This window comes from Mesoplodon mirus, assembly GCF_964341445.2.
Source record: "Mesoplodon mirus genome assembly, chromosome: 15".
NCBI classification, from domain to species: Eukaryota; Metazoa; Chordata; class Mammalia; order Artiodactyla; family Ziphiidae; genus Mesoplodon; species Mesoplodon mirus.
This window is the reverse complement of record NC_138991.1, coordinates 53,869,083-53,894,207: the sequence shown is the minus strand read 5'-3', so window position 1 is coordinate 53,894,207 and position 25,125 is coordinate 53,869,083. Positions and strand designations below refer to the sequence as shown.

General features: G+C 36.3%; 1 protein-coding gene across 9 annotated transcripts in view; it reads left to right on the top strand.

Moving 5' to 3' along the window:
• The window catches only part of MRTFB (myocardin related transcription factor B), a 201,742-nt gene that overhangs the window by 55,499 nt on the left and 121,118 nt on the right, over positions 1-25,125 (top strand). For all 9 annotated transcript variants that reach the window (XM_082643467.1, XM_082643463.1, XM_082643469.1 and 6 more), the window contains one exon: positions 15,001-15,217. In XM_082643467.1, the coding sequence (XP_082499593.1) occupies positions 15,064-15,217 (154 nt within the window). In that variant the 5' untranslated portion in view covers positions 15,001-15,063. The remainder of the gene's footprint in view (positions 1-15,000; positions 15,218-25,125) is intronic.

Sequence of the window (25,125 nt, the reverse complement as noted above, 5' to 3'; positions counted from 1 at the left end):
CGAGGTGTGCACAGGGTATGGTGGTTCTGATATCTGAAGCGATTTTCATCCTCTTATACTCTGGTGTTGTAGAAATCCTTCTGGGAACGTTTAAGCTTAACTAGTTTGAACATAATAATAAGTGCTTTTTGAAATTTGTGAACACCACACATTGTAAGGATAATGTGGATACTGTGCATTAAGATGTATATTATATCACCTTGTGAAAAGTTTGGAGCTTTAAGAATATCTTTTCCAAAAAACTGAAATCAGTAACCTAACTTGCCACCTTAACAAAACTAGAAAAGAAGAACTAAACCCAAGGCAAGCAGAAGGGAGGAAATAATAAAGATTAGAGCAGAACTAAATAATAAAGAAAACAGAGAAAATCAATGAAACCAAAAGTAGGTTTTTTAATAGATTAAAAAAAAGGGGACAAAGCTTTAGCTAGACTAAGAAAAAAAGAGAAAAGATTCAAATTACCAAAATCAGGAATGAAAGTGGGGATATTACTACTAATGTTACAGAAATAAAAAGAATTATATGGGGATACTATGAACAGTTGCATGTCAACAAATTAGACAACCCAGATGAAATGGACCAATTTCTAGAAAGATGCAAACTACCAAAACTGACTCAAGAATAATCAGAAAATCTGAAATAGACCTATAGCAAAGAAGTTGAATGAGTAATCATACAACTTCCCAAAAAGAAAAGCCCAGAACCAGATGGCTTCACCAGTTTAAAGAGAATTAACTCCAATTCTTTGTAAACTCCTCCAAAAAATAGAAGACAAGGAAACATTCAACTCATTCTTTGAGGCCAGTATTACATTGATACCAAAACCAGTTAAAGACAGCACATGAAAAGAAAATTAGACTATATCCCTTGTAAATATAATGTAAAAATCTTCAACAAAACACTAGCAACCCAAATCCGGCAGCTTATAAAAAGGATTATATACCATGGCCAAGTAGGATTTATCACAAGAATGCAAAATTGATTTAACATCTAAAAATCAATTAATGTAATATATACTATATAGCAGAATAAAGAGGGGGGGAAGCCCACAATTAATGAATACAGAAAAAGCATTTGACAAAACCCAACACCCTTTTGTGATAAAATCACCCAAAACATTAGGAATAAAAGAGAACTTTCCCAGCCTGATAAAAGGCATCTGTGAAACACCTACAGCTAGCATCATACTAATGGTAAAAGACTGAAAGCTTTCCCACTTGGATTAGAAACAAGAAAGGATATCCACTCTTGCCACTTCTATTCAGCATTGTACAGAGTGTCTAGCCAGGGAAATAATGCAAGAAAAGAAATAAAAGTCATCCAGATTAGAAAGGAAGTAAAACTATTTAAATGAAATGTCTAGAATAGGCAAATACATAGAGACAAGAAGGTAGGTTAGTGGTACCAAGGGCTGGGGGTGGGTAGTCACTTCCTGGCTGGGAAGTGACTACTAATGGGGGTGGGATTTCTTTTAGATATGATGAAATGTTCTGGAATTAGATAGTGATGGTTGCATACCTTGTGACCGTACTAAAAATTACTGAAATGTACACATTAAAATGGTGAATTTTATGGTATGTGAATTATATCTCAATTAACAAAAACACTTATCCACACTGTTGTTTCACAGCTGATTGAAATTGCTGTTTTATGATGTATGCCAAAGTGCGTTTAATGGAGAGAAGAATTCACAAGTATTTTGAAAGGACTGTGATATAGTGAGAATAGATTATTTCGTATTTAACTAACGGCATTAGAAACTTATGTATAATTGTACTATCTGCTAGAGTACTGTTATAAAACTCTGAATATTAACATTTATTTGGTATGTACTCTGTTGTCTCAGAGTACAATATTAACGCATTTTGCATGAAGTTAGACAGTAATGAGATAATATCTATGAAGTAATTTGTATTAACAGACTCCAGAAAACTTAAAAAGATCAAGTTTCCAATTTGAAGTGCCCTTGGCATCAACATGAATTTTAAAATGTTTCGGGGTGGAACCTGTGTTATCCATCCTAAACTTGTTCGGCTTGAGGGGATGACCAGCCTTCTCCAACCCCTTTGTCCCAGGACACACTGAATGGGCGTGATGAGGAGGTGACCCTGAAGTGTGGTGATGCATTTCTGCTCTCACTAACTAAGTTATGTGCTAACCAAAAGTCAGCTGTGTTTATTCCTAAATATGTTTATGCCAGTAGTAATAGTAATCATAATTACGCAGTTTAACTAAATATTATGTAAACTGATTAACTATGAATGCAAAAATGTTAAGTGTCTGGGACCACAAAGCCATGTTACTTAATACTATTGGATTGGGTGTGGGCGAGAAACTAAATAAATTGGGTTCAGAATTGTAAAAATATAAACACACGCTGTGCTCAAAATCCTTTAAATTTTTTTTCTACTTTAAAGAAATGGAAACTAGGAGTCATAGATAGTGGTGGTTTGTGCCAGAGAGCTGACACATCTGCAAAGAGATGGCCTTGACCCTGTGTTGGAATACTGGCAAACACATGGACATTTCTGCATTCTAACTTAAAAGAAAATGTCTTAAGATTTATGTGTATCAGTTGTAATGGCTCCTCTATTAACTAAGTTTTTCAGTTTACCAATTTACTATCTGGCGTGGTCGCCTCAGGCAAGAGGGTTTCTCTTCGGATTAATTAGGAACCAAAGAACTAGATTATAAATTAGGGGGACTCATACAGAGGAGGACTCATGGTCCCAGCTCTGTTATTTAACTAGTCAAGATAGCTTGGACAAGTAAATTAAACTTCATCTTTCTTCATGTATTTTACAATACTTTGTTTAAATTTAAATTCAAATTTACTGATTTCTACTACCAAGAAGTGTAAAGAGCTAGAAAACAGCAAGAAGAGACTGCCCTCCTTTTAGTGGCCCTTTCTCTTCCCCTTTCTTTCTGTTTTTCTCTTTCCTTCTTCCCTTCCTCCTTTTCCCTTCTACCTCCTCTCCCTGCCTTAGAGAACTCAGAAATAGGAGTACAGTATATTTTTTTTCTGTTAAGTAAACATTTGTTTAATCTGTTTATAAATATTTACTTCTTAGCATTTAGATCAAAGGCTAATTTATGGTTCAACAAAACTAGAGTTTGTTTTTAACCCAGTATTTGATAAATATGGAAATCATCTCAGCTTAAAATTAATCCTCCAATCAATTATTATTCTCTGAGAATCACTCATTTTGAATAAACTTGGAAAATGCAACTGTTCAAGCTAAAAAGACTTGGGTTTTGGGTGTTTTACTTGGGAAACAAATAAAATTTTCTAGTTCTTTGTTTCTTTTTAGATAGTAATTTTAAAACCACATGTGTTTTAAACTTTTGCTAATTCAAATTTTTATTTATAGATGGATTACAATGAATTTTTCAGAAACATTCTTTACGTAAATGTTAGTTACAGTACTTCAGAATGTCTCACTGTGGAGTGTTAGGTATGCATTTTGCTCCATGTTACGTTCGTTTGAAACATGTCTGCAGTAAGCAAGTTAAAAAAAAAATGATCACATTGGCATGTTTAGAGCTATAACAGCCACTTCAAGCACAGAAGAGCAGTTATATAACTTCTTCTATGTAGTGTATTGTCAGTGTTCTGTATATTTATAGTACATTTCGGCTATGTATTTAATGGCTACACATAAAAATCCAACTGCTACAAATAAAAACCCTGCTTAGAAGTTGTTTATTTGAAAGAATTATATAACCTGATGTCAAAAACGTGTCCTGTTTATGTGCAGTACATCTACAATTTTAGATTTCATCTTCTTCCAATCTGGAGTTTACTTCCAGCTACACCTTGTGTGTTTGCTCAAGGGGAACAGTAAGAGGAGAGTGTTTTCTTCCTCTGCCCCGAAGCAGGTGCGTGCTGCTAGCTCCTGTTCAGCACTGATACGTCATAACTGCCTAATGGACAGGGTCTTTACACGGAGGTGTGACTGAGCGGGCCGTGGGCCCCCAGTGCGTGTGTGAAGAGTCGTGCCCATGGAGCCTTCCACAGCTGCCTCTCCCCTCCGCACCACTTCCTCCTACCCCAGTCACATCTGTCCCTCCCAGTCATTTGCTCCAACTCATTTGAGCTTTGGCACATAAATGTATTATTTTAGAAGGACTGCGGGCTCTGAAGTTGGAATCCTGGCTTTTGCGCTAATCTCTCACTTTTGTTTAATCTTTCCAAGTCTTGGTTTTCTCATCTGTAAAATGAGAGTAATACCTGCCCACAGGGAGGTCATTAGGGCAAAGGTAAGGAAAGCATAGAGTAAAAAACTTAGTGCCAAACTGAGTACATAGAAATGTAGTAAATATTCTTCCCTTTTCTTCTTTTCATTTGTCATTTCCATATTTTTGAATTAGGAAACCAGATCCCTGAGAGGTTAAGTGATTTGCTTCAAACCAAATAGCTGTCCCGTCAGCCACAGCCTTTCTCAGAGCTCCCTCTGAGGGGCCTGTAGTCTCTCACAGTGAACACTCATCTTCCCCACTACTCATCCCTGCCTGCCAGCTTTTCCAGCTGCCCAAGTCAGCCACCTTCAATTCTTTATTCTCCTTTACCTTTCAACTGAGCCAGTCATTAAGCCTTGAAATGTTGTCTCTGAATTATTTTTTGAATTTATTCCCCTTTCTGCATTACCACTATCTTAACTTAGTCTGTCAGCTTTTCAGCATGAAATTTTTTAAAATGGTTTTGGCCAAACAGTTCATTCGGTTTCTTTTTCCATCAAGATGGCTCTAGTAGCGCTTAGTTGTCTTTAACTTCGTTTGAAACAATTTTGTTACATTGTATGTGACAGCCGTCCTATCAGCGTGCATTTTAAAAAAACTTATCAAAATTGGGTTTTGTGTAGCCATTTTAATATTGAAGATGGAAGAAAAACAACGGTTTCGGCATATTATGCTTTATTATTTCAGGAAGGGTAAAAACGCAGCTGAAACGCAAAAAAAAAGATTTGTGCAGTGTATGGAGAAGGTACTGTGACTGATCGAACGTGTCAAAAGTGGTTTGCGAAGTTTTGTGCTGGAGATTTCTCGCTGGACAATGCTCCATGGTCGAGTAGACCAGTTGAAGTTGATAGCAATCAAATTGAGTAATTAATTGAGAACGAGCAATGTTATACCACGCGGGAGATAGCCGACATACTCAAAATACCCAAATCAAGCGTTGAAAATCACTTGCACCAGCTTGGTTACGTGAATCGCTTTGATGTTTGGGTTCCACATAAGTTAAGCGAAAAATCCTTTACCGTATTTCGGCATGTGATTCTCTGCTGAAACGTAATGAAAACGTTCTGTTTTTAAAACAAATTGTGACGGGTGATTAAAAGTGTATACTGTACAACAATTTAGAACAGAGGAGATCGTGGGGCAAGCGAAATGAACCACCACCAACCACACCAAAGGCTGGTCTTCATCCAAAGAAGGTGATGTTGTGTATAGTGGGGTTGGAAGGGAGCCCTCTATTATGAGCTCCTTCCAGAAAACCAAACGATTAATTCCAACAAGTACTGCTCCCACTCAGACCAACTGAAAGCAGCACTCGACAAAAAGCGTCTGGAATTAGTCAATAGAAAACGCATAATCTTCCATCAGGATAATGTGAGACCGCATGTTTCTTTGATGACCGGGCAAAAACTGCTGCAGCTTGGCTGGGAAGTTCTGATTCATCCGCCATATTCACCAGACACTGCACCTTCGGACTTCCATTTATTTTGGTCTTTACAAAATTCTCTTAATGGAAAAAATTGCAATTCCCTGGAAGACTGTAAAAGGCACCTGGAACAATTCTTTGCTCAAAAAGATAAAAAGTTTTGGGAAGATGGATTTACGAAGTTGCCTGAAAAATGGCCGAAGGTAGTGGAACAAAACAGTGAATACGTTGTTCAATAAAGTTCTTGGTGAAAGTGAAAAATGTGTCTTTTATTTTTACTTAAAAACCAAAGGAACTTTTTAGCCAACCCAATAACAGCTTGGACTAATGAGTAACCATATTTTATTTATTAACTTTTTAATTGAGGTATAGTTGGTTTACAATATTAGTTTCAGGTGTACAACATAGTGATTCAAAATATTTATAGATTGTACTCCATTTATAGTTATTTTAAAATATTGGCTATATTCCCTATGCTGTATAATATATCCTTCTAATTTATTTTATACAGAATAGTTTGTACCTTTTAATCCCCTACCCCATCTTGTCCCTCCCCCTCTTTCTTCTCCCCGCTTGTAACCTGTATCTGTGAGTCTATTTCAGTTTTGTTGCATTCACTTGTTTGTTTTATTTTTTAGATTCCACATATAAGTGATAACATACAGCATTTGTCTTTCTCTGACTTATTTCACTGAGCATAATACCCTCCAGGTCCATTCATGTTATTGGAAATGGCATTATTTCATTCTTTTTTGTGGCTGAGTAGTATTCCATTGTGTATATATACTGCATCTTTATCCATTTGTCTGTTGATGGACCCTTAGGTTGCTTCCATACCATGGCTATTGTAAATAGTGCCGCTGTGAACATTGGGGTGCATGTATCTTTTCAAATAAGTGTTTTTGTTTTCTTCAGATATATACCCAGGAGTGGGATTGCTGGATCATATGGTAGCTCTGCTTTTAGCTTTTTGAGGAACCTCCATACTGTTTTCCATAGTGGCTGCACCAATTTACATTCCCAGCAACAGTGTAGGAGGGTTCCCTTTTCTCCACATCCTTGCCAACATTGGTTATTCAGCATGAGATTTTTATCAGTAACATACCTCTGCCAGAATGATCTTTCTAAAATACAAATCTGATCATATCACTGTTTCTTAACATTTCTTCACAATTGTGCTTTAACTCACTGCACCAGCCTTGTCTTCTGCTTCTCCATGTTATGCTCTTTCTGCACTGGCCCCATCAGACTTTCTGCTATTGGATGATAGCTGTTCATGCCACTGTACTTTTACTAATGAGAAAAACTTCTGTGTCTGCAAAGTCCTTTTTGTTCTAACTTACCCAAATACAATTAGACATTTAATTCTTTTGGTTTCCACAGCACTTTGTACCTACTTATATTCTGTTGTTTTCACACATGCTATAAAAATTTGGTTCTGACCTCTGTTCTCACTCATTGGGCAAATGATTTATCCTCTCTATAAAATAAGGGGGTTCCACTAGGTCAATGATTCTCAGCACTGGCTACACATTAGAATCACTCTTTTCAAGTAACTGTATCAAAATCTATGGAGAGATTCTCCTTTACCCCTACCCATTAGGAATTTTTTTAAGTTCTTCAAATGATTATCATATTGTGAGGAGGGTTGAGAAGCACCTACTAGGCATAGATTCTAAGATACCTTTCAGCTAAAATGTTCTGTTATTCTGTGAACTTCCATAGTCTTTGAACATATAAGTACATTCAAGTAATCAAAAACAGGAGTTAAATTAGAAAAAATAGGGGAACAAAAATACTTTTCATAATAATAATAGTTAATGAAAACAGTACATAGTAAAATAATATTTGTGTAGAAACATGTGCTTTTAGAACTCTGATTTTCTGGTTCCATCCTAATTGTTACGAGTGAATATGGACAAATTGGATGAAGTGTTCCTTTTTGTGATTGTTTTTTTTTCCCCAGTTATAAAACTGGGAGGAGAATGTTACTTATACAAAAATGTAAACAGACTTGATCCTGAATTCTTGATACCATTAAGAAATTTTATTTAGAACACAATACAGAAACAGCTGTATAATATTTAGAAAATATCTTTGCATATACAGTTGACAGGAGTTTTGTCCTTATATTCATAAATAAATTTTGAGCTCTAACATTATGTTTAACAAATTGCCACCAGGAGCTTTGAAGGGAGAATTGATAGCATAAAATAATCAATTAAGGTTGATGTCACTAATTTACCCAACCCAATGACAAAATGTTCTGTTTCTCAAAAGTGTGTTTGATGTAAAATTTTCAATTTGTTTGATCATGGGACTTAATAGTAAATACTCTTGTAATGCAGAAATTACTTTTTGTGTGTGGTCAGCTTTGTCTTTGAACTTCTTGATCCAAGTTTTATCTTGTTTGAATGTAAATAAATTTTTGCGGGCTGTTAGCCAGGCATTTCCCTAATATTTGTAATTCAGGGGAGCTTTAAGGGCAGGGACAACAGTTTTGCTGTTGCTAAAACATTTTTTGTTGAGTGTATTTGGATATTCTACCTGTCTGCATTTGGCTGATTATATATTAAACTTCTTAAGTTTGATATTGATATTCTTTGAACTCCTTTATTTTTTAGCATTTCTTTTATATAGCAATGACTATATACTACTTTACTTATTAATATTTCACACGAATTAGTCATTACGAGCCGTAAGGTACAGTGGAAAGAGATTTGGCTTTGGACTTCACTTGGTTCAAAACAAACGTTAGCATTGATTTGGGAACTACCTTAGCCCAGCATCTTTTTAAATATAAGATCATTATTGGTGTTATCTTGACTCCATTGAGAAAAAAAGATACGAGTGAATCAATAGATGGACAAATGAAAGTGTGATGCCTCTTGTTTTTTCCTGTGTTATTTTCTCTGTCTCTGGTGTAGTATCTGACAATGAAGTGATTTGTTTTTTGAGAGCAGAAGCCATATCCCAGGTTGATCTTATACTACTGTTGTGCTGTGCTTTGACCTAGCATTGGATAAATGTTGGATTAGTTTCATTTTGGAGTGAAGTTATATTATTGGGACGTGTCAGATATTAACTCCACAGTCATTCATTCTGTCAGTTCTAGACAAATTAATATTTTATCACAGTTTGTATTATTAAAGCTGAATGATTGCTTTACTTTCATAACTAGATTATGACCCAATGAAAGAATTCATTCTAATGCCATTTCTTTAACATCTCAATTAGAGACTGTTGGACAGAAAGTGTTTCTTTATGTTTGACGTTGAATTTCAATTTCAAAACAAAATTGTCAAGCGTTTAAGTAGATATTAGATGACAGCTTGCAAATTTGGTAGTAGAATTTCAGAATAGAAAGAGTCTGTATGTACTCCATTAAAAATGTTCATGAATATTAAGTTAAAAATTTTGAACACTTTTGCTACATTTCATAAAGATTTTCTTAGTTTATAATGTTCTTAATTTGGAGAGATGTGTGGGAGTTTGAGGTGAGCATAATGTCAAGGAATAATAGGTTGAAAAAAATTCTTCGATATGAAGTGCAGATAATAGTGCATGAAAATATTTTTAAATTGTATGCCTAAAGGATCTTCCAAATCATTAGCGCTAATGTTCAGAGTTTGTACATCTTGCCATTAAAAGGGCATTATGGTACTTGTATCTTAGAATTAATTTGCTATTAACAGATTTTATTTTATATGAATAAATAATTTGAAATGAAAATTCATAATTTTGAAAAAATCTAAGAGTCATATTTTAATATTTCATAGCAAAATAAGTCACTTTACATGCAAATTCACCTACCTAACACATCCTTTGAGGTCTACTTTGATTGATGTTAATGTAGTCATTCCAGCCTTGTTGGGCATCTTGTTGTGTGACCCGTCTTTTTCTATCTATTTACTTCCATCCTATTTATGTCTTCATATTTAAAGCATGTCACTTATAGACATACATTTTTAGACTTTGAAAAATCCATCCTGTCAATCTTTCTTTTAATCATAATGTTTAGTCCATTTACATTTAATATCATTATTGATAAGGTTGGATTTAGGTCTACTATTTTACTGTTTGCTTTTGCTTGTCCCATCTCTTTTTTGTTTCTCTATTCCTTCTTTTTAAGTTGAATAAGTATTTTTAGAATTCCTTTTTAATACCCCTATTGGCTTTTTAGCTAAAACTATGTCTTTTTTTAAATGGTTGTTCTAGGAATTACACTGTACAACCTTAATTTCTCAGTCTACTTCAAGTTAAAATGGTACAACTTCTTTATAATGTATAGAAGTATTTATAAGAATGTTGTAATACGGTTACCCCTCCCCCATCCTTTATGCTATAATTGTCATATATATTACATCTACATACATTATAAACCCCATAACACGGTGCTATAATTTTTACTTGGAATGGTAATGTTAAAGAAATCAAGAGGAAGAACTAGTCTTTGGTATTTATCTACATGTTTACCATTTCTGATGCTTTTTATTACTGAGACCCAAGTAATATGTGGCATTACTTTCCTTCAGCCTGAAGAAATTCTTTTAGCATTTCTTGTAGTGTGTGTCTGCTGGTGACAATTTTGCCTTCATTATTAAAGGGTTTTTTTGTTGGATACGGAATTCTGGATGGACAGTTGTGGAGATTTGGACTCTGTAAGTTTCCCTCTTAGAGTATTATTTTATTTTAGCAGGCAGTTAACTTTGCTGAACTCACCTTTGCAAACTCTGTCTTTCCAATGGTGAGCAGCAGCTTAGATGTCAGTTCTGTTATTTTTGCTTTAATAAAAGGAGTTGGGAACCTGTCCTGCATGTGCATAGTTTAGGGGTCAGCCAGAGACTTGGGCAGAGTTTATACACAGAATTTAGAGTCTCCTCCTTTGTGGTTCTCTCCTTTCTGGGAACTATATAAAGAGTCAATAAATAGATCCACATATACATGGTCAGCTGGCTTGCAACAGAGGTGCAAAGACAAATTAGTGGAGAAAAGATAACCTTTTCAACAAATGGTGCTGGAACAATCAGATATCTTTATGCAGAAAACAGAAAACTTTGATTCGTATCTCGCAGCAGATACAAAAATTAACTCAAAGTGGATCATAGACTTAAATGTAAAATATTAAACTATAAAATATCTAAAAAAACCCATAGGAGATCATCTCTGTGACCTTGGGTTAATCAAAGATTTCTTAGCTACAACACTAAAAGCATGATCCATAAAAGAAAAAATGGATAAATTGGACTTCCTCAAATTAAAAACATCTGCTCTTTAAAAAACACTATTAAGAACACAAAAAGGTAAGCCATAGACCGGGAGAAAATCCAGGCATACCTCAAAGATAATTGCAGGTTTGGTTCCAGACCACTGCAGTAAAGCAAATTTCACAATAAAGCAAGTCACACAAATTTGGGGGTTTCCCAGGGCATATAAAAGTGATGTTTACACCATACTGTAGTCCATTACGTGTGCAATAGCATTATGCCTAAAAAACAATTTATGTATCTTAATTCAAAATACTGCTAAAAAATGCTAACCATCATCTGAGTCTTCAGTGAGTTGTAATCTTTTTGCTGGTGGAGGGTCTTGCCTCAGTGTTCATGGTTGCTGACTGATCAGGATGTGGGTGGCTGTGGCAATTTCTTAAAATAAGACAACAGTGAAGTTTGCTGCATCAAATGACTCTTCCTTTCATGAACAATTTCTCTATAGCACACATTGCTGTTAACATTTTACTCAGGAAAACTTTCAAAATTGGATTCAGTCCTCTCAAATCCTGCCACTGCTTTACCAACTAAGTTTATGTAAATAAAGTAAATTTTTTGTTGTCATTTCAACAATTTTCACAACATCGTCACCAGGATTAAATTCCATCTCAAGAAACCATTCAAAAGAAGCAACTCCTTTATCATGAGATTGCAGCAATTCAGTCACATCTTCAGGCTCCACTTCCGATTCTAGTTCTCTTGCTCTTTGCACCACATCTGCAGTTACTTCTTCTGCTGAAGTCTTGAACCCCTCAAAGTCATCTATGAGTGTTGGGATCAACTTCTTCCACATTCCTTTTAATGTTGATACTTCGACTTCTCATGAATCGCAAATGTTCTTAATGGCATCTAGAATGGTGAATCCTTTTCCAGGAGGTTTTCGATTTACTATTTGTCCAGATCCATTGAAAGAATCACTATGTATGGCAGCTATAGACTTACAACATGTTATTTCTTAAATAGTAAGACTGGAAAGTTGAAATTACTTCTTGATCCATGGGCTGCAGAATGGATGTTGTGTTAGCAGGCATGAAAACAACATGAATCTTATTGTAAATCTCCATGAGAGCTCTAAGGTGACCCAGGTACCCTGTCAGTGAACAGTAATATTCTGAAAGCAATCTTTTTCTGAGCAGTAGGTCTCAACAGTGGGCTTAAAATATTCAATAAACCATGTTGTAAATAGATTACTATCATCTAGGCCTTTTTGTTCCATTTATAGGGCACAGGCAGGGTAGATTTAGCATCATTCTTAAGGGCGCTAGGATTTTCAGAGTAGTGAATGAGCACTGGCTTCAACTTAAAGTCACCAGCTGCATTAGTCCCTAACCAGAGTCAGCCTGTCCTTTGAAGCTTTGAAGCCAGGAATTTGACTTATTCTCTCTGGCTATGAAAGTCTCTAGCTATGAAAGTATCCTCCCAATATAAGGCTGTTTTGTCTACACTGAAAATCTGTTATTCATTGTAGCCACTTTCATTAATTATCTTAGCTAGATCTTCTGGATAACTTGCTACAGCTTCTACATCAGCACTTGCTGCTTCACCTTGCACTTTTATGTTGTGGAGATGGCTTCTTTCCGTAAATCTCATGAACCAACCTCTGCTAACATCAGACTTTTCTTCTGCAGCCTCCTTACCTCTCATAGCCTTCATAGAATTGAAGAGAGTTAGGGCCTTGCTCTGACTTAGTCTCTGGCTTAAAGAAATGTTGTGACTGGTTTGATCTTCTATCCAGACCACTAAAACTTTTTCCATATCAGCAATAAGGCTGTTTTGCTTTCTTATCATTCATGTGCTCACTGGAGTAGCATTTTTAATTTCCTTCAAGAGCTTTTCCTTTGCTTTCTCAACTAAGCTAACTTTGGCTGAGAGGCCTCACTTTCAGCCTGTCTCGGCTTTCGGCCTTCCTCACTAAGCTTGATCATATCTAACTTTTGATTTGAAGTGAGAGATGTGTGACTCTTCCTTTCACTTGTAGGGTTAGGAGCCATCGTAGGGTTATTAATTGGCCTAATTTCAATATTGTTCTGTCCTAGGGAATAGGGAGGCCCAAGGAGAAGGAGGAGACAGGCAATGGCCGGTTGGTAGAGCAGTCAGAGCACGCAACATTTATCAGTGAAGTTGGTTATCTTATATGGGCGTGGTTTATGGTACCCCCAAACAGTTACAACAGTAACGTCAAAGATCACCGATCATAGATCACCGCAACAAATTTAATAATGATGAAAAAGTTTGAAATGTTTCAAGAATTATGCAGAGCCAAGAAATGAGCATATGCTATTGGAAAAATGGTGCCAATAACCTTGAACAACGCAGGGTTGCCACAACCTTCAATTTTTAAAAAAATGCAGTATCTGTGAAGTGCAATAAAGTGAAGCACAATAAAACAGGGAATGCCTGTGTTTACAAATCACACATCTGATAAAGAACTTTTGTCCAGAATATGTAAGGAACTCTCAAAACAATAATAAGAAAATAAACCACCTATTTAAAAAAATCAACAAAATATTTGATCAGATATTAGCCGAAGAAGATATACAAATGGCAAATAAGCACATTAAAACATGCTCAACATCGTTAGGGAAATGCAAATTAAAACCAGATATCGGGACTTCCCTGGTGGTGCAGTGGTTAGGAATCCTCCTGCCAATGCAGGGGACACAGGTTCGAGCCCTGGTCCGGGAAGATCCCACATGCTGCAGAGCAGCTAAGCCCGTGTGCCACAACTACTGAGCCTGCATGCCATAACTACTGAAGCCCGTGCGCCTAGAGCCCATGCTCTGCAACAAAGAGAAGCCACTGTGATGAGAGACCGGCTCACTGCAACGAGGAGTAGCCCCCGCTCGCCGCAACTAGAGAAAGCCTGTGCACAGCAACGAGGACCCAGTGCAGCCCAAAATAAATAAATAAATACATACATACATACATACATAAAACCATGAGATATCACTACACACCCATTAAAATAACTAACATTTTAAAAATTGACCATAATCAAGTGTTGGCAAGGTTGTAGAACAAGTAGAATTCTCATTCACTGCTGGTAGGAGAGCACAAGGGCACAGCCATTTTAGAGGATAGTTTGTTAGTTTCTTTAAAATTTATGCATGCAGATGCCAAACAATCCAACCACTTCACTCCTAGGTATTTACCCAAGAGAAGTGGAAGCATATATACATATAAATACTCATGCAATAATGTTCATAGCTTCTTTATTTGTAATAGTCAAAAGCTGAAAACAACTCAAATGTCCATCAGTAGGTGAATGGATAAACACACTGTGATGTGGGATGCTGCTAAGCAGGTAGCCTATCAGATGCTTTGCCGTCACATAATACGGACCACCATCCTTTTAGCTTTCAACTTTCCATAACAGTTTTCTTATTGCCCACTGCTCATCCCCACATAAGCCAATGTCACATATTTAGGGTTTTTATTGTGTCTTTGGTATTTCTGTTACTAATTTCTATATCAGTCAGAATGGGCCAGGTTATGCTGTGATAGTAAACAACCCCAAATCTCAGTGGCTTAAAATAAAGTTTTGTCTCTTTGTTGTGAACTCTATGTCCATTGTGGGTTGGCTGAAAGTTTTGTTCTCTGTTCTCACTCTTGAGACCGAGGCTGACAGAGGATTCATTATCTGAAACATTGCTGGTTGCTGGGAATGTTGACTTCGTGTAAAGTTGTTTGATTTGTAGGAGTTGAGATAGATTTTTCAAACCAGACTGCTTTTTTATTTTCATCAGCATTAGTTGACTTTTGTCTCATTTTAGGATGCATTAAAATCTTTAAGTAATGACACCGATAACTATAACTTTCTTTGATCCATAGTATAAAAAATTATACAAAATACCTTTCAACTTTTATTTATCTAGTAAGCACTTTTTTAGATGGGAGGTATATTCCTGTGTGTTAGACAAGGAACCTGAATGCAGAGAGGGTAAACGAATGGCATTTGCCACATAGCAGTGAAACTGAACTAGAACCCAGGGTTCCCATTTTAATACTTTCGTGCAGCTCAGAGAAAAATAAAAGTACCATCTATTTACACATTCTTTATTTTGACAGTCTCTTCAACAGGCCACATTTAAGAGGCGTCTCGTACCCTCTGCTGCCGGTGGCTGGGACACAATGGATCACACAGGGGCACTGGACACCGAGGATGAGTTGGGACCTTTAGCCCATCTTGCTCCAAGTCCTCAAAGTGAAGCCGTTGCCCACGAATTCCAGGAACTCTCCTTGCAGTCCAGTCAGCACCTGCCCCCTCTGAACGAAAGGAAGAATGGTGAGTTCAGCGTGTGTGGTAGGGGCTTACCTCTTTGTGAGCTAAACGTATCCCTCTTTGGTAGTAATTTTTTGGTCCGTTCCATTGGGCGGCCTGTCACAAAGGAGAGAACCTCAGGGGGTGCTGGCTGGTTTTGAGGAACAGGCAGAGTTTCACTTTCTATCCAATTCTTTCATTATTTCCCCAATAAGTATCTCTGGTAGCAAAGTTATCTTTGGAAATAAGCTTTAGGTTCAACCATTTTAGCACAAGCAGAAGATTTCACGCTAGCATGGTACTGGAAAGCAGCTTCCTATGTTGACTCCGGGGAAAATAGATGGTGGATTTGACTAGATTCTCCTGCCATGTTCCCCATCTCCAATGTGTTGCACCTTAATTTCGGAATTGGCAAAATTTGAGCTATCTTAATGATCACTAAGAAAGCAAGAATTTCTTGTTTGAGTATTTTTTGTATTAATGAGTATAGGATATGGCCATATTCTCAGTCTTCGGCTGGCTTATACTTGTATACAAAATGAATATCTTCTGTTCATTTGTTATCTATTCAGGAAATTCTCCTGATTAATCAGAAGCATCCCGTAGTCTCCAGAAAACACAGTACTGTCAGTTTTTAACAAAAATGAGTAGAGATAGATGATATACGTCTATTTTTAATACTTAAAACATAAAAACTAACAAAGTATTAAAATTTACAAACACACCAAGCATACATATTACAGGGAAAGAATTAAGAATTTCAACTGGATTTCCCATGCTTTCCACAGTTCTGATGAGTCTTACAATCCCAAATGTGTTTTTTTAATTTCAGTTTTAAAAGCCAGAAGAAATAAAACTTTCCCTATAGAGCACTTCCTTACGTATCTTGTTACTTATCTTCTGGGTTCTAAGTGTTTCCTGATCCTTTTCAAATAATGGCCTTATCTTATTCAGGAAAATGGATTAAAGACTTACGATGCTATTCTCAGTTCTTCAGTGCATGTCTTTGGGATGTACTTGTTCTCCCTTCCAACAAGATATCTGATACTTGTGTCTGATGCTTGTTGGGCACAACCCTTGTCCAGTGCGATTGGTATAAAGCAACATCTTGCTCGGAGCTGTCAAAGCCTTCAGGAGGCTGTGGTTGGCTGGTGATGGCTTTAGAGCCTTCCATCAGTTAGGAGCCTAGCTTTATCTTAGGCAGTGGCTGAGAGAGTATAACCACATAAACTGAAACATGACTAAATTGGTCAGATTTACACAGTATACTTGGACCAGTATAATATTCAAATTATTTCCCTCAAAAAAAAAAAAAAAGACCAAAATAAGAGTTGAACTGGTATAAAATTGCAGTAGTATACAGTTGCTCAAGAAAATGGTCATATGTAGCAGAGGAGGGACGTGTAAGGGGAAAGCTTATGCTTTGTGGTGATTTTACTTGATATAGCTTGCCACATTCTCTTGCAAGAATGTTCTTTTGAATATGTATGCCTGAACATAAGGTAAGCCCAAATATGAGGTAGTCCTCCCCTTATAAACTTTTAGAGGGAGGTAGATGAATGGTAAAAATTAGAATTTATTAATTTAGTTAACATGTACGTAATTAAAACCACATATTATGAAGCAGTGCAATAAAATAAAAGGGTTGCTTTATCCACACTCATATTTCATAAAACTATCTTGCCCAAACTCTGCCTGTGTATCTGTGTGGTGTTCTTATCATCAGTAGAAAACCTCTGCATCATCCAGCTAGCACTAAAATCCAGGGCGTATCTTCATTTCAGTCTCTCTTGTTAGAGTTACAGCAGTTTTTGGATGCATGCACGATCTGACACTGAAGATTTTATGTCTAAACCACAAGTACCATTCACAAAACAGTGGGGCTGTTTTTGGTTTTTTGTGTGTCTTACAGTGTGGTAGTCATCATCACTCATGTTTGATTTGTGATTGGTCGTAACATTTTACGAGGCTGTAATTTCTGTTATAGAATTTAATCACTTTTTTTTTTTTGAATAGGTAATACATTTATCTGGCTTGAAATGTAGGGGGTACAAATAGGTACACAGTGAAAAGTAGGTCACCCTCCCAGTCTTGTCCCTCAGCTACCCAGTTACTTCTCCAGAATTAACTACTCTTACTTGTGTCCTTTCTGAAAGAACAGTATTTGACTACTTTTTTAGTTTAATTTTTTTTTTAATTTTTGAATTTTATTTAATTTATTTTTTTATACAGCAGGTTCTTATTAGTTATCTATTTTATACATATTAGTGTATATATGTCAATCCCACTCTCCCAATTCATCCCACCACCACCATTCCCCCTCCACTTCCCCCCTTGGTGTCCATACGTTTGTTTTCTACATCTGTCTCTACTTCTGACCTGCAATCCGGTTCATCTGTACCATTTTTCTAGGTTCCATATATATGCGTTAATATATGATATTTATTTTTCTCCTTCTGACTTGCTTCACTCTGTATGACGGTCTCTAGATCCTTCCACGTCTCTACAAATGACCCAATTTTGTTCCTTTTTATGGCTGAGCAATATTCCATTGTATATATGTACCACAACTTCATTATCCATTCATCTGTTGATGGGCATTTAGGTTGCTTCCATGACCTGGTTATTGTAAATAGTGCTGCAATGAACATTGGGGTGCATGTGTCTTTTTGAATTATGGTTTTCTCTGAGTATATGCCCAGTAGTAGGATTGCTGGGTCATATGGTAATTCTGTTTTTAGTTTTTGAAGGAAATTCTATACTGTTAACCTTATGGGAGTTCCCTTTTATGTTATTTGTCGTTTTTCCCTTGTTGCTTTCAATAATTTTTCTTTGTCTTTAATTTTTGTCAATTTGATTACTATGTGTCTCAGTGTGTTTCTCCTTGGGTTTCTCCTGCCTGGGACTCTCTGCGCTTCCTGGACTTGGGTGGCTATTTCCTTTCCCATGTTAGGGAAGTTTTCGACTCTAATCTCTTCAGATATTTTCTTGGGTCCTTTCTCTCTCTCTTCTCCTTCTGGGACCCCTATAATGCAAATGTTGCATTTAATGTTGTCCCAGAGGTCTCTTAGGCTGATTTCATTTCTTTTCATTCTTTTTTCTTTATTCTGTTCCACAGCCATGAATTCCACCATTCTGTCTTCCAGGTCACTCATCCGTTCTTCTGCCTCAGTTATTCTGCTATTGATTCCTTCTAGTGTATTTTTCATTTCACTTATTGTATTGTTCATCTCTGTTTGTTTGTTCTTTAATTCTTCTAGGTGTTTGTTCTTTAATTCTTCTAGGTCTTTGTTAAACATTTCTTGCATCTTCTCGATCTTTGCCTCCATTCTATTTCCGAGGTCTTGGATCATCTTCGCTATCATTATTCTGAATTCTTTTTCTGGAAGGTTGCCTATCTCCACTTCATTTAGTTGTTTTTCTGGGGTTTTATCTTGTTTCTTCATCTGGTGCAAAGTCCTCTGCCTTTTCATTTTGTCTTTCTGTGAAGTGGTTTTCCTTCCACAGGCTGCAGAATTGTAGTTCTTCTTGCTTCTGCTATCTGCCCTCTTGACTACTTTTTTAAAAGCAGTGTTTCAAAATCTTCTTTGTAACAATATCCAACACTTTAAATTTTAAGATTACTATCTGGGAATAATTAATGTGTTGGTTCTTTTCTTCTTTTTTTTCCCCCCTTGTTTCTCTTAAGATGTTTCTATAAACATCCTAAAACTAGCTTCGAGTGAGGTTGATTTTTAAGCTAATGCGTTTTCCTCAAGTACTTTTTTGTTCAATATTAAGTAAACAGAAGAGCATCTCATGATACGAGATACTGTGTAAGGACTCAAATATGAGACAGTCTCCTCTTTTCTAATTAGTGACTTCAGGAAGTTAAAAACCTTACCTTGTATTCAGGCATATTACACTTTAATTTCAGGCTTATGATATGTTAGCCTAATTTGCGTATACATTCCAAGGCGTAAATGGAATTGTACAGCTATCAGAAATCTAGGTTTTTGATACAGGTTTTGATGTGAGCGGAGTAGAAAGAACCACATCAAGCCATCTATAGATGGAAGAACCGTAACTTTCTTACCTTAGTGATTTTTAAATGTTTATTCTTCATCTTTTCAGGTCTTCTTAATGCCATGTTTAAATCATAACATGTACAAAAAGTAGATGTTAGCCTCAAAATTAATTAACACAAAATACTGTTTAGATATTATGAAATAATTGAACATAGTTTCTTGGTGATTGTGTTTTATTGTTGTTGCTAAGCCTTTGAATTTCACTTGTCAGAATTACTTTCTTTGGGGAAGGAAATGAAGATGTTTCAATTTGGGATTGGTGTATAGAAGGATTATATCACCAAATAGTTTATAATTAAACTTTACAAGGAAAATGAAGTTGATATTTAAGTACAGTAACAATTCTAGGATCTTCCCTTTTTTTTGGTTAATACTTCTATTGGCAGTGGTAGTGGAGTGACAGAATATTCCCACTACTGGAGTAAGTATGAAAGATGTTTAGTAAAGATAAGTTAGGGCTTTCCTTTTACCCCTGAACGTGGCCAAAATATTTCTGTAGTTAGTGGCACCTCAATAGTAAGGCAACCATTTAGGCAATGGACTCTTCCCAACAAGATAGTCCTTCATAAAGGAAAGTGGGTGTACTTTTACTAAATAATGTACCTTTACTAAAACAATGCATACACAGGAAAATTGAGCTTTGTTTTGACATTTTATGCACGTAATAGATCCATTTTCATGCTTCAACATTAACATTTTCAGTATTAACACTGGGAATAAAAGGGAAATCAGTCAAAGGGAGAGTTAGTCCTTTTATTGTTTAAAAAGGAAAAGCTCAGGTGCTATAAGGTGAATATAAATTTATAAAAGCAGGGAAAGGCAAAGTAGATGGAAACAACATACCTGAAAGAGCTACAGCTCTTTCTGCCCATACTTAGATGAGACCATGAGGAAGAAACTTTTCATTCATGAGGTCATTTGCAAAACTGATAATTAAGTATGCTGGTTGGCGAACTTAAGCTTTTAGGTCATTGCCAGCATTATCACAGAGTAAGCCAATAAGTTGACATAGATTCTCTCTTTATGAAACAGTTTGGTATTTTAATACTTTTTTGCACATCTCTGAAGATGAGGCTCAGTCATGTTAACATGGCCCCGGACATACCACAGGCCAGCTGTTAGTAGTATCATGTAGGTGGAAAATGAGTATCTGCCACCTTTCTCGTCCTGTATTAGCAGGCTTTTTGAAGCTATGTGTATTATGAAATAGTCAGTGTGTTTTAGGCCTCCATAAAGAGGAGAGACTTGTTATTCATATTTTAAACTTCAATATCATTGGTTACTGCACTTGTTAGGTTTTTGAGCTTATAGTCCCATCTTGAAAACTTTTTTAAAGATTTTCCATCTGTTAAATGGGTCACTGAACAGTTTTAGACTTCTCTTGTTCTGTTCCAGGTGACCACTTACTAGAGAGAAAATAATGTATTCCAAAGTTTGTTGCACCCAAGGAAATCAAGGTGGCTCTTTGCATTGGATTCAGTACAGGTATTAATATATTGGCAAACAGATGAACTTTGCCTAGCCATGGAGCCCAGCCAAAGGAAACTGCTTGCCTTGTACCATAGAAAATAAATTGTATGTGTTTGCAGCTGGTCTTTTTTTTTTTGGTTTTACTTTGAAAACATTTACCCACACCTCATTAACCTGTTAGACTTACTGTCAGTCTAGGTGTTGGGAATAGTACAAAGGTGTTGAGCATTTTTCTTGAGTAAAACCCTGTTCCTTAGAATGTACACTAGCTAATATGGACTAATAGAGGTTGGTGAGGGAAAGAGAGGATAGTTCTATTTTTCTCTGGAGCAAACAGCCAGACACGAAATTCTCATAGTGTCATAAATGGGAAGGAAATAAATAGATGCTAAATAGCCAAGACGTGGAACTGTGGGATTCCTGCTTTCCCTTTCTATAACTGAACGTAATAGAAATGAATACTTTTATGTAAAATTGTCTTGTCATTGGCTTTATTATTAATGTATTTAGGTTCTTGAATATTTAAAATAATTCTCAAGGATATTAATAAACATTCTGATACATTTAGACAGTTTCTTTTCCTGCTCTCAGGAGTTACTGAGGAGTACTTAGACTGAGAAGAGAAATATATACTCCTTGACTGTAATTTTCCTTAGTTTCGAATACATTTTTTAAATTAGGCTTTAGGACTTATACTAAACACAATTAAAAGTTTAAAGTTAGCTATGAATTTCCTGGCAGCTGCAAATGAATTTCTTGATTAATTGTGCCAACTCTCATACTTTTTGTTTGTGACAGCTTCTTGAACCCTTCAAAATAAAAAGGAAGCCATATAAGTAGCTTAAGGGTGAGGTACTCTCTTTCACAGTGGTCTCTATAAAGTCTCCTATTAAATAGCATGTTTTGTTCCACAGTGTAAATAAGCACCTGTAACCCTGTCCACCTTCTTTTTTCTACTATCGGTTTCTTATTTCGATAGTTTTGCTGTTACTGAGAATTTCATTTACTCAGTGCATTGCTGGACACACCCAGGCAGTGTGTATGTGGACAGAGGGAAGGCGGGGGCTGGGCATGAACTCACAGCCTCTCGTGTTTGTAGCCGGCAGTGTCAGAACACTAACTTAGGAGTGCTTTAGCTTTTGCTGAGGGGGTGTGTGAAGCTTATAACAGTTTCAGAAGTGCATCAGCAAGACCATAGGCCCCAGTTATAGCACCCTTGAAACCTCATTCTGAGTTATTTATCCAGTCTTTAAATCGTGTCCTCTTGCAAAAATGCCCTTGGAGCGTCAGCAATTAACATTTATTTAAAGTAAGATTTAGAACATAATAGTAATTAGCAGTTTAATCCAGCATGAGACCTCATCATCTTAAACTTACAAAAATGTTTACCTAAAATTTTTACAAGACTTTTTTAGAGTTACTAGAGTCATAGAAATACTTTTTTTTGGTATAGATTGATGTAATTTTCATAAAACTAGAGACCACCGTGTGATGTATATTCAGCACTGGACCAGTGAATAAACTGAAACTATTAAGAAACAGTCTTTCCTCTTCCTCAGCAAGCAATTTTTAAAATAGCATATGTGTTATAAATGCTTAGTTAGTAAATATTACTCAACTGTAACCTCTTAGCTACTTAGGCCCTTCAAGGCTATTTGGAATTGAATAGTTAGTTTATAATCAGACCTTGTGCTGGGCCAGGAGACTTTGTAAAATTAAGTCAGGGCTCTTCTTACTTATGTCTGCCTCTGACCCAACCACAGTGACCTCTTCTAGCTACAAAGGAAGAGAAAGGGTTGATATGGGACACTTGCTCTCTACCATAACTCTAAAAAAACCTGATAAATACACAGTGTATTGAAAAAAAAGTGACCCATGATTTTTTCTTTGTTATTTTAAGACATCAGTGACACTACTGTGACAGAAAGCAAAAGGGCAAATATGTTGGAGTTACAAATGAACTGGAATGTTCTCTTTGGTTTATAGTTAATAATCACCCAAACTAATTAGCAAATATCATACCCAATGTTTTTCTAACTCCTTTAAATTAATCCATACTGCTGGCTACCCTCACCTGCTGCCCTCACTATTATTAACAGGAAGTATAGTCTTTTGGGAGTCAGGACTCCAGTCTCCTCTGCTGACTCAGTCTGTGAGCATGGGTAAGTCTCGAGCTCTCTGTGTCACGGTTATGCCCATTGTAATATCCGTATGGTAGCTTTCAGCCCATGTGTCTTCTTTCTCTGGCTGCCCTTTCTCATTACATCATGTGTTCTTATAGCTAGCTCATTATCACTTTTGCCTTGTACTATTCATTGGGCAGCAGAAACAGAAAGAATGGAAGATAACTTCCATCTCAGTTAACGGATGGAATTTTCCATAGATATGAATTAATGTCTCTCTTTAATACGTTCCTCACAGATGTATTATTAAACATACATGCCAGCTCTCTCAATTAGTCAGACTTCCCCCCCCCATATTTAAAAGTGAAAAGAAATTGACTCAATTTGTGTTATCCTCAAAAAAATATATCTAATTTAGAATACGCAATATCTTTCTGTTCGTGGTTTCCAAGGGTTGGCAGGTATGTGTTAACATTTTTATAACAGGATCAGACTCAGTTAAAAGACACTGTTGTAACTTTTTTTTTAATCCCAAATTATTCATGTCCTTTTCTGGTTGTTTATGTTGTCTTCATTAAGAAAATGCTAATAGTTAGGTATCTGTTTCACCAACTTAAATTGTTGATGTGTGACCTCTATGTTTAGTAAAGATAGAACAAGAAAAGCAAAAAGTCTGATTCACAACTTGCCTTTGGTTCTTGTAGGTTAAGTTTAAAAACTGACAAATGTTAGAATTTGTCAGCACTCTCTGCAGATTTCGGATTCATAGCTACAAAATAGGAGATGCTCTTTTACAATCCCTGTTCCCGGCATAAAAGTTAAGAAGTATATCGATTAGAGTTCTTGATCAGACAGCCATCATGTACTATATAAAAGAGAAGTTTACCATATCAGAATGCTCAGCTTTCCCAAAGTTTTAAAAGAAATCAGTATTTCAAGAGTGGAAATGGGTTTACTTTTTATTATTAGAAAACATTTATTGAATAATCATTGTGTCTCTTACCCTAACTAATTCTTAGATCTTATACCTCTAGTTCAGTGTTGGCAGTTCAAAATGTAAGATATTCTCATAAAATTGTTGCATGCATAGATCTTTGAAAGTAATTCTCTCAACTAAAGAAAATTAATTTAGAGATGGTTCTCCCAGATAACTGGGAGGAAGAAGAACCTAACTGTAAAGAAAGTGAGTGCAGAGACAAGCCTAGAACCTGCTCCGTGGCACTAGACATGCGGTGTGAGGCCACACAAGCCTGTGTCTGTCATCTGTAAATAGGGGTCACGCTAGATGTACCTCCTAGGTTATTGGGAGGCTTAAATGAAATAAAGCACTGATGGTAACTACATGTACATGACACAGCGTAAGTACTCAGTACATGCCATAGGCACCCAGCACTGCATGCTTGATGTAAAATACCATGAAATAGGCAGTGGTTAAATATGCACAGTGGTTAAGGGCACCAACTCTGGAGCCGTCCCATCTGGCTCTACCATTACTAGTTATATGAACTTAGACAAATTAGTCTTCCTCTCTTTGCCTCAGTTTCCTTCTCTGCAAAATGCGGATCATATAGTACCTGCTTCATGGGGGTTGTTGTGAGGATTAAATGAGTTCATATAAATCAAGTATTTAGAACAATGTGGGCATATAATTAGCACTTTATAATTATTTGTTATATATATTTTGAGAATTCAATATTTAAATTAATACTTAGCGAATAGCTTTTCAGGGTTCCATCATGGTGTTTTATACCTTAATGTTTCTTTCAGTAGTCCCAGTAATTTTTGCCCCCATTTCCACAAGTATTTCTTTTTAAAAACGTCAAAATGACATGCAGTTTTTTAATGTCTCGCCATGGACCTACATAACATTTGAAGAGCACTTACCCTATGGGAGCTGAGAGGGCAAATGTAGTAGGCACGGATTTCCCATGAAGTTTGTCTCTCTTGTTGGTACTGCCAGTTCCCACAATCCTAGCATTCCCTGGGCATCAGTCAGTGTCTACAAGGAATGATTTTCAAATATTAAAGCATGTGAAAAGACAAACAGGCCAAAACTCAGAGCTCTCTAGGGACTATGACCTCCAAAACAGACTCTGTTCTGACATTTTCACAGGCTGCTTGAAGGAATTCCAGCAGGGTCATTCCATTTGGTAAACCCCTAAACAAACCCTCTGTCATCAAGGACTGATTTATAGATTCTTCTCCTTATGTACTTGTTCTGAAGAGATTAAGATAGTAGATATGGTTGCTGAGACTCTTTTAAGGCATCTGA